Source organism: Dipodomys ordii, unplaced genomic scaffold, assembly GCF_000151885.1.
Source record: "Dipodomys ordii isolate 6190 unplaced genomic scaffold, Dord_2.0 Scaffold21, whole genome shotgun sequence".
Lineage (NCBI taxonomy): Eukaryota > Metazoa > Chordata > Mammalia > Rodentia > Heteromyidae > Dipodomys > Dipodomys ordii.
In genome coordinates, this window is record NW_012267237.1 from 1,095,989 (window position 1) to 1,106,412 (window position 10,424).

The 10,424-nt window shown below is 56.9% G+C and overlaps 1 protein-coding gene across 1 annotated transcript in view; it reads right to left on the reverse strand.

Annotated features, from left to right (window-relative positions):
* Clptm1l (CLPTM1-like) overlaps window positions 1-1,447 on the reverse strand; it is a 21,809-nt gene extending 20,362 nt beyond the window's left edge. Inside the window, exons 1-2 of the mRNA XM_013013829.1 lie at window positions 1,360-1,447; window positions 10-788 (exon numbers count right to left, since the gene is read on the reverse strand). Of these exons, the coding sequence (XP_012869283.1) occupies window positions 10-788; window positions 1,360-1,447 (867 nt within the window). The remainder of the gene's footprint in view (window positions 1-9; window positions 789-1,359) is intronic.
* Between the last annotated feature and the right edge of the window lie 8,977 nt (window positions 1,448-10,424).

Consider the following 10,424-nt stretch of genomic DNA (forward strand, 5'->3'; position numbering starts at 1 on the left):
TGACGCCACTGGTCCGCGCCGCTCTCCCGACATGCCCAGCGGCGCGCGACGGCGCCGTTCCCGGCTGGCTGCCGCCGACCGGAGCTGGGCGGGGAGGATGTCCCGCCCCGGGGTGAGCAGGCAGGCGCCTCCTGGCGTCCCGCCGAGCCTGGGAGAAGCCCGGAAGGGTGAAGACAGCCACAGACGCACCCCGGCTGAGAGGCCCGGGGGCCCGGCTGAGAGGCCCGGGGGCCCGGCTGAGAGGCCCGGGGGCCTGGCTGAGAGGCCCGGAGGCTGAGAGGCTCGGAGGCTGAGAGGCCCGGCTGAGAGGCTCGGAGGCCTGGCTGAGAGGCCCGGGGGCCCGGAGGCTGAGAGGCCCGGCTGAGAGGCCCGGGGGCCCGGCTGAGAGGCTCGGAGGCCCGACTGAGAGGCCCGACTGAGAGGCCCGGGGTCCCGGCTGAGAGGCCCGGAGGCCCGGCTGAGAGGCCCGACTGAGAGGCCCGGAGGCCCGACTGAGAGGCCCGGAGGCCCGGCTGAGAGGCTCGGAGGCCCGGTGCGGGCCTCGCGACTGAAACCCGCGCTGGCGGCGGTGTGGATGGCGTAGAGAACGCCCCGTTGTCGCGTGGGTGGCCCGAGGGAGGAGTGTTCCTGAGTCAGAGCGCGCAGGGCCGAGGAGCCGTCAGGACCTGCGCAATACTGAGCCGCTGTGCTTGCTGCGTTTCCCGCCACCAGCATCCTCAAAGTCAGGACGCCCGCGGAGGCACGGTGGAAGCCGGCCGAGGCCGTGCCGTCCTGGACACGAGCGGAGCCTGACCAAGGGGCCACAACCCAGTTTCAGCTGAGAATGTGCCTGGAAGCGGGGAGGAGAGGGGGGTGGCGCAGGCAGACGGGGCGCTTGAAGAACAGCCGGAGAGAATGAAATGGTACCCCGTGGCTTTGCAGCCCCTTTCTGAGGCCTGCTGCCTCCTTATCTTTAGGGGTCACAGGACCCAACAGACTTGTTAAACCTTTGGGCGTCGCAGCAGGAGTACATCTTCGTCTCTTGCACCCCGAAAGGCCCCAGCATCATCCCCAGGCTAATGGGAGTGAAGGGTGAATGCTAGACAACCTTGCCAGGCAGGGGCCTCCGCCCCAAACACCGTGCAGGCAAAAGCCAGTCCTGCAGACTTAAGCAGGACACTGCGAGTTGCTCAGGAGCCTAAGGGGGGCTGAGTGCGTCAGGGTCAGCGTCCCTGCCACTGGGTTGCTGCCCCTTGGCCAGGTAACACTCGTGTCTGTTGTCTGGATGGTTCCCCGAGGGAGGAGTCGCCTGTGAGTTGAGCAGAGGCTACGGGTGTTCTGCCACGGGTGGCGCTCTGCTTGTGTGGGGTCTGCACTGACCTGACCCAGGCAGGACTTCAAGTCCCACAGGAGGAAGGCCTGCGGCCATGTCCAGCTGGGGCCCCGAGGGCAGCTGCGGCTCTGCCATAACAGCATGTGGCAGCACTTGAAAGATGACTGGAACAAACGTGAATCTTCACAGAAACCCCCTGGAAAGCATCAGCTGCTGATGCGGTCATGGTCTCCAGAAGAGCTCCTTGAATTCTGTTCCCTTCAAATCTCAGCCTGGTAGTGGCTGTTCACTCAGTCCCTAGAGGCCTGTGTTCAGCATTAGCTGGACCGGGCTCTGTGCCGGACAGCTGGGTGCAATTCAAGGTCAGGTAGCTGTGACTGCTCAGGCAACAAGAATTGTTTGTCCTGTTCCCTGTGCAGGCTTCAGCCTCCTGAGCTCACCCTGGCCTCACTCCAACCACCCATGGTGCCATGTCTCTGACATCACCACTAACAATCTCACCAGACTTGTTACGGGGTTCTCACATTTAGGCTCACAGAGCTCATCCGCAGATAATTAACCTCAAATGCCTATCACTTCCATCATGTGAGGGTCCTCAGGCCAAGGAGACCATTTGTGGATTGTCCAGAATATAGAAAAACAGGTGAAGCAGCCAGGCCTGCTGACAGGCTCAGCTGGCCGTGGTGCACTGCAGGCTTTCAGGAGAGAAAGGTGGCGCTGTACCCTGTTCACTTAAACTCTACAGAGACTCCGACCTGTGGACATGGCATCCAAACTGGGTTGGCTTTAGCTTTTGCCTGTTTGGGGCTCGGGGCCCATCTACTCCTCTGAGGTGCCCTGCACAGCCTTGGGGGTGGGTGGCCCCCACCAGGCCAGTGCTGCAGGACAGAGGCTGCCATCTGTGTCCTCCCCAGAGGGCTGCAGTCAGATGGGGAGGGGGAGGTGTTGAGCACTGGAGCTGGTGGCCTTCCAGACATCCGGGGTTTGATTTCTTAGTTCCACTGGTACAAGCAGTGCAGCGTGGATGCCATGGGTTCCCCCCTCGATGGTCTAGTTCTGCAGGAAGAAAATTGAACACAGCCTTGTTATTATCTTTTAAAAAAATAAAGCCATGCCAGCCTCTCAGAGTTAGGAGTACAGCTTAGTGCTGGGGGCTTTATCATTGCCTCAAGAAACCTATTTTTTCTTAAACAAATGATAGTTGATCTTCTCTAGGCCACATGGGGAGTTGAGCGGCTTCTGATGGCTGAAGAGCTCATGGGGAATAGCTCTCCCTGGCCGGCGGGGAGAGGCCATTCAGCTAGGCCATGTCCCCTGCCTTCCCTGAGTTCCAGCTCTGCTCTGGCTGTCACCTCGAGACCCCAACGAGGGCACAGAGCCCTTCCCGAGCCAAGAAAAGCCACCATAGGTTGAGAGGGCCAGGCCCCCAAGAGTCCCTCTGGCCTTCTCTCAAGCTGGTTGCAGGTGTGTTCAGGCAGCAGGGCTCCTGAGTCTCAGGAAGGCTGCCCCGCCCAGGGGATGGTCCAAGAGGAGCAGCACCAGGTAGTTCATAAAGAGCCGTCACCACATGGTATCCTCACCTGGGATCCGCTCAATAACAGTTCAGTCAGTACGAATGAAGTGGCCTCAGCAGGATTACAGGCCACGCCACCATGCAGGTGGAGAAACAGGCAAGTCACCAGGGGCTGGGTTCATGACTCTTCACAGATGCGTATGAGAGCTGGATTCTGGGTTCTTGGCCTCCTGGAGGGCATGGGACTCAGACCTCGCCCTGAGAGGGTGCAGTCAGCTGACAGGGAGGGGCCTTTAGCCCAGAGCAAGGGCCCTATGGCTTCTACAGAGACTGGAAGACCCAGCAGGTGTGGCTTGGACCATGGCCTCCAGGATAGGGCCCCTCCAGTGTGCATCTGGGGAAGCAAAGGGCTCTGACCATCCCCTCCTCCACCCGAAGTCTGAGACACAAAGATAAATGGCCCAGCTCAGATCATGCAGCCTGACCCCACCCAACAATAATTGTGCCGTAATTATGAGGTTGCTTGTGGGGACGGGAGAGAGAACTGTGCCAGGAGGACCACAGCCGCAGTCTCTGGTCATGGTCTTCAGCATGGTGGCTGAGAGGAGCATGAGAGGTAGGAGATTGAGAAGGGTTTGGAGCAGCATGTATGTCAATCCGAAGAGCCAGGCTTGCCGTGTGCCCCCGGGCCAGGCTGGGCTCCTGGGACTGACTCGATGCCAGGCAGGGGACCACAGCAGGCCCCGGGGTTTGGGCTGTGCACATATGGACAATAGGAGGTTTTTCTTTTTTGGGGGGCGGGGGGAAGTTAAATAAATTTTGGTAAAAAGTTAACAGTTGTGTTCAATGTCTTCTGTAAACAGAAAAGAAATGTAGGAGGTAAAATAATAGGTTTTTCTTGAGTGCAAATTCAGTTCTGGGTCCACAGAAATGAGAAGTGAGCTGATTGCCTTGCTTCCGTTTGAGCTGGTAGGTGAAAGGATGAAATATGAAAGTCACCTTTTCAGAGAGCTGAGCTTGCTGTGGTCTTACACATGTTGCCCTGGCCACGGACTGAGTGTGGGTCCCACACCATTTGTGTCTTGTGGACCAGGCCTGGGCCTCATCATATTGTATGGCACGTGGACCTCAGAGGCGTGGACCCGACACTGCATGTGAGGCTGTATCTTGGGCCAGCAAGTCTTCAGGAAGGGGCTCCAGGGAGGCATACCCACACATGCAGAATGGAGAAGACAGGGTGTCCCTGGGGGAGGGGCTGCCCCAGTGGAGGGCTGCCTGGCCAGGGCCTCCTGTTCACTGGGGTGGAGGTCCCAGACTCTGGAGGGAGGAACCCCAGGACAATCCTCTAGGCCTTGGCACCACTTCCAGGGAGTCTACAGTGTTAGAAGGGTTGACAGTGATCAAGATGCATTGTACTCATAACCTGCCTTGCACAATCGAACCCCCTTTGTACAACCACCCAACAAAAACTATATTCTACTTTTAAAAAGACTATAATGCATCTGACATCTTGACCTTCCTGATTTTATCTCTGAGCTTGTGTCTCATCCAGTGAGGTCCTGTGCTTTCCTGCCCCTTGTCCCTAGAGCCTTTGGGATGCCATATTGATAAGAGAAATGTTCTGAACATAAACTCCTGTGGTTAGAGGGAGGAGAGGTAAAGGAAGTTGGTCAGCTGACAGCTGTTCCAGGGCATGAGTAGAAGCAGTCACATCATGCGAGGGGAATGTTTCTTTCATCAAAAGCAGATTTCAGTGTAGGAGATTGGCAAGCCCATCAACTTCCATCAAAATTCCTAGTAACCTATTGCCTGTACTCCTAGCTACACAGGTAGCCAGCCCAGGCAGAAAGGTCCTAGACTCTTATCTGCACCTCACCACCAAACACCCAGAAGTAGAGTTGTGGCTCAAGTGGTAGAGCACCAGCCTTGAGGGGAAAAAAAAGTTGAGGCAGTGCACAAGCCCTGAGCTCAAGCTTTTCCCCCAACAAAATAGTTCATTGTAAAACTGCCACTCAGTTTAATGACTGGTTTTTGTATTCATATCTTTTTTTTGTTGTTGTTGTCAGTCATGGGGCTTGAACTCGGCCTGAGTGCTGTCCCTCAGCTCTTCAGCTCAAGGCTAATGCTCTACCACTTGAGCCACAGCACCACTTCCAGTTTTCTGGTGGTTTATTGGAGATAAGAGTCTCACGGAGTTTCCTGCCTGGGCTGGCTTTGAACCGTGATCCACAGATCTCAGCCTCCTGAGTAGCTAGGATTACAGGCATGAGCCACTGGTGCCTGGCTTGCATTTATTTTTTTAAACCAGTTGGTAAAAGGAAGTAATACTTTTAAAAATTTTTTAAAGGAAGTAATACTTCTACATCTCACTTCAGAAGACTAAGATGATGTTAAAGATGTGTAAAAAGCCGGCATCATGTTTCTCAGAGGGTCACGTGACCCGGGACCTATTTTCTGGCTGAAAGCAAGCAAAGATGGACTGTGCTGTGTCCCCCAAGACCAGGCCCTGAGCTCAGTGTTGGGGATACCCAGGCTCCGAGAGGTCAGCACCAGGCTCCAGAGGAAGCAGCAACTGAGAGCAGCTGTGTTCCAGGCTGACCATGGGACGTGACGCTAGAAGGCTCTCCTCCAGACCAGGCCGGCAGTACACCCTGTACGTCCCGCATCGGGGAAGCAGAGACTGGAGCACTGGCAAACAGTGCCGAATCCTATCAAGAACCAGGGATGTGGCTCAGCAAGCTCCAGGCCCTGAGTTCAATCCCCCAGTACTACTCAGTCAAATCTGTCAGTCATCTATCTCTCCTCCAAGTAGCTGACTGGGATTCTCTCTTAGAATTAAGAGTGAATCAACTCTGATGAAGACTGAACTTTGGCTAGAGAGGGAAAGAATCATGTGTCATGAAGTCAAATGAGGTTCCAGGGTGGAATTTGAAGAAACAGGCTCTGGCCACCATCGGCAGACAGGACAAATAAAAAACAATTACTTCAGAGAAGAGCCTGGGTCTGTTAATGTCAGGTCCGCATCAGATAAGTGCTCTGTCGATCCCATTGATGAGGCTCACTGGCTGGGCGGGGAAGCCTTCACAGAAATTGACTCAAAATGGATCAGAGACCCTAACACACAAAAGGAAAAGTACCAGTCTCCTGGGAGGTAACATGAAAGGGAGATGGAGATGGCTATTTATGTTCAACTACACTCCAGGAAAGAATAAATAAGTTGGACTTCATTAAAATTTTCTTCAGAAGATGCTGCTAAGGGGAACAGAAGATAAGCCAGGGAGTACGAGAAATTAAAGCAAACTACGCATCTGAGAACAAACTGGAACCCACAAACACATAAAGAAATCTTAACAGGAGCTGGTGGCTCGTGCCTGTAATCCTAGCTACTTGGGAGGCTGAGATCTGAGGGTTCAGATTCACAGGAAAAGATTGTGAGACTTATCTCCACTGTGAGAGGCAGCCTTGAGCAATAAGCTAAAGCCCTGAGTTCAAGCCCCAGGACTGGCAAAAAAATGAAAAGGGAAACCGAACAACCTCATCAAATACAGGTTTTAACACCCCCACGCACTGAAGACCCACAGGTGACAAGAAGTCTCAGAGAACTGCAGAGCCAGGGAACCGCGAGCCACATCTCCACGGGGCCTGAGCCCTCAGGACAGTGCTCTTCTTGGTTAGGGTTCATTCCAGCCATCTTAACTGACACATCTTCAGAGACCCGATTTCCAAGCAAAGTGTTCTCTGAGGTTCCAGAACTTGTCCTGAAAGGGGGACACCATTTCACTTCAGTGGAGTAAATCTCTCAAATTACTCTGGGTGTGTGCAAGTGTGTGAGTGTGCCTTGAGCCAAAAGCTAAGGGACAGTGCCCAGGCCCTGGGTTCAAGCCAGAGTGCTGGCGGGCGCTCAAGGCCAGCACTTGATCCACAGCACCACCTCAAGCCTTGTTAGTGGTTCACTGGGGAGGAGTCTCACCATCTTTCCCTGTGACTCTGAACCTTCAGATCTTAGCCTCCCAGGCAGCGTGGGTTACAGGTGTGAGCCGCAGCGCCTGGCCCAAATGGCTTTTGAACAGGCGCTGTCCTGTTTGGATTGTTTCACATTTTGGTCATCCACTTGAACGGATACCAGACTTACAGGAATGTTGCGCACTGTACAAAGAATGCCCGTGTATTAGCATCCAGCTTCTGCCAAAGCCAACATCTGACACAACCACAATGCAGAGCTCAAAGTCAGGACAGGGTGCCAGAGCGGCTCTGCTGACAGCCCTGAAAGCCCTGTTCATGTCCCTGGTCCTGCCCCCAGCCCAGGACACACTGCCGCCCATCTGTCCCCTGGTCCTGCCTGCAGCCCAAGACACACTGCCGTGCATCCGTCCCCTGGTCCTGCCTGCAGCCCGGGCCACGCTGCCACTCATCCGTCCCCTGGTCCCGCAGCCCAGCCATGCCGCCCATCTGTCCCCTGGTCCCGCAGCCCGGGCCACACTGCCGCCCATCCGTCCCCTGGTCCCGCAGCCCAGCCACACCGCCACGCATCCGTCCCCTGGTCCCACCTGCAGTCTGGGCCACGCTGCCATCCATTAGCACCTGTGTAGGGCAGGTGCTGAGGGTGGCGCCTCCTCCAACACGTGAGAGGACGGCGGCAACACGCGGGAAGCACGTGGTGCAGGTCAGGCTTGGGCAGTGTTCCAGGGCCCCTCCTCACGCTCCGCCCAGGGGCAGTGGGCTGTGCCTGACCTGCCAAGACGCCCGGCAGGGGCCTCCCCGCCTCCTCACCGCTCCCCTCTTCCTTCCACTCTTTTTTTTGGGGGGGGTCTGGTCGTGGGGCCTGAACTCTGGGCCTGGGCGCTGTCCCTCAGCTCTTCAGCTCAAGGCTAGCGCTCTACCACTTGAGCCACGGCGCCACTTCTGGCTTTTTTCTTTTTGCTTATGTGGTGCTGAGGAATCGAACCCAGGGCCTCAGGCATTGCAAGGCAAGCACTCTACCACTGAGCCACCTTCCCAGCCCTTGCTCCTTCCATTCTTACATCCTACTTCCCATGGGTGTGTGTGGTACTGGGGTTTGAACTCAGAGCCTCGATTCTGCCCCACGCCATTGTTACTGTGTGATTTGTAGAGTGGCCACACGTGGCTACCGCCTCCCCTTTAGCACCTGTGATGGGAACGCTGAGAGGACCAGCATTCACAGTCCCTCCTCCCTCCCTGCCTGTCTACTTGTCTGTCTGTCTATCTATCTATCTATCTGTCTATCTCAGCGTCATCTATTGTCTATACCATCTATCAATCACCTACCTATTACAATTCATCCATTTACCAGCCACCTCCCACCCACCTAGTTAAGTCCTGACGTCTAGCCTTAGTAGCTGGATGTGTTCATTGCTGTAGTTTATTCTTTTGCCCAGTGGGTTCAGGTCTGGCCTCCCATGTCCTTCAGGCCGTCTGTATCCTTTAGGACCTCCGCTAGGAGCCCTGCTGTATGTATAGCCCACGAGGAGTTCCGGGCAGAGCCGTTCCCTGCCTCAGTTCTGCCAGGGGGCTGTGCTGCCTGTCAGGAGAGTGATGTTAGAAGCCGCAGCCTGCGAGATGCAGCGTGCTCAGAAGCTGATGCGCTGAGAGCCCTGGCACAGCTCCTTACAGATGATAATAATAATAATAAATAGGATAGATTGCAAGCTGAGTGTGCCCGCGGCTCCTGAGATGTCTCTATTTGGGGCCTTTGGGGGTGGGGAGACTCGATCTACACCACCACCATGTGTGTCTAATTCCACCCTGCACATTCAGTCATCCACACTTGTGAGCCATCCAAGCCGAGCAGCGAAGCTGGGCCTGGGGCCTGGTGTCAGCCTTCCCCTGTGCCTCACCCACGGCCCGTGGGCCTGCCCGGTGCTCAGGAGGGCCGTGCAGTGCTGCTGCTCATCCTGGTGCCCCACGAGCTCGAGCAAGGGCCCTGCGTTCTCATTTGCACAGGGCCCCACAAATTATGTAGCTGGTTCTGATTACCCATAATGTGTTTGTTTGCTTGTTCAGCTCTGGAACACATGCAGCGTGATTTCAGAATTGCTAACTTACTAACTGGGGCAGAGTTCACACCGTTCCTTCTGCCCCTGGAGTGCCATCCCGGGGTGCTGCGGACCTTCCTCCCACGCTCCAGTACTGCTCAGTTCCGTTTTGGGGACCCTCCACTGGACTGATTTTAACTGTGTTAATTTTGGAGGTGTGACACATTCCCTGGTCCTCTGAGAGGTGCAGAGGTCCTGCGGGCCCCCCGCCCCTGAGCTCCTGCAAGGGGAGAGAGGTGGCGGGGCTGTGGAGGATCGCGGCACCCACAGGCCCTGTTGCTGGAAGCAACTCTGGCTGGACGCACTTGTGAGTGGGTCCTGCACCCAGATGTGGGGCCCAGCGCCCTGTCCTGTCCCCCACGGGCCAGCCCAGAAAGCAGTCCGAGGCCTGGCCAGGGTGTCCTGCCTTCCCTGGGCTGGAGGGGCCCGGCCTCAGCCCCGGCCGAGGCGATCACGCCTCACACGGCCTGCTTCTCAAATGTCCACCCGCCCGGCTGCACAAGTCTCGCCTTTCACAGCCTCACCCTTCATGGTGTCCGACACCGAAGCTAGCTGCTCAACATTGGTGACCCCAAAGATGGTGCTGTGTGTCTTAGTTCCAGTCACCTGGAGACTAAGGCTGGATGATCCCATGAGTCACAAACGCAAGGCATCCCCGGCAGCAGCCAGGCCCCACCTCCGCAGAAGAAGGGGAGGAGACACAGCGCAGGGAACAGCACTGCCTCAGAATGAGCGAGGCCCTGGGTTCCAGTCCAGCACCACACAAAAGCAAGAAAGAAAGAGAGGTCAAGAGAGAACGGAGGAAGGCTGGATCAGGACCCGGACTGCACCGTCAGTCCTGAGGGAAGGATGGGGTTTCTGGGAAGGAAGCTGTTGGTCACACCTGCCGCTTCCCCACGGTGCCCAGGCGCCATCTCAGAGCCGCGGCGCCACCTTCACCAGACCCCAGATTTGGCAGGCCTGGCTTTCCTGCTCTGGTACGGGAGCCACGAGCCCACTCAGGGCCCAGTCTCAGGAGCCTTGGGCTCGGCGCATGTGGCCCGGGGCAGCGGCAGAGCCCACGCCCCTCCCTACTCCTGGGCACTCAACGCGGCTGCCACGTCCACTCGGGACAAACATGCTGGGGGGAGGGGAGCCGAGAACAGAGCCTGGAGTGGCTGTGAGTGGCCGCACCCAGGCTGGAACCCTGCCGGGGAAGGGGCGCCGAGCCCGCAGGGCCATGCAGTCCAGTGTGGCGGGAGGACAGAAGCCCTCATGGAGCCAGGCCAGGGCTCATTTCTCCCCCTGCTTCAGCCCCCCCAACCCCGAAACCCCTACCCCCCACCCCCGGCTCTGGCCATCACAGCAACACTGACTGACTCGATGGTCACGCAGGCTTGGTCCCCGCTGTCCACACTCACTGACTGACTCGATGGTCACGCAGGCTTGACCCCCGCTGTCCACACTCACTCACTGACTCGATGGTCACGCAGGCTTGACCCCCGCTGTCCACACTCACTGACTGACTTGATGGTCACGCAGGCTTGGTCCCCGCTGTCCACACTCA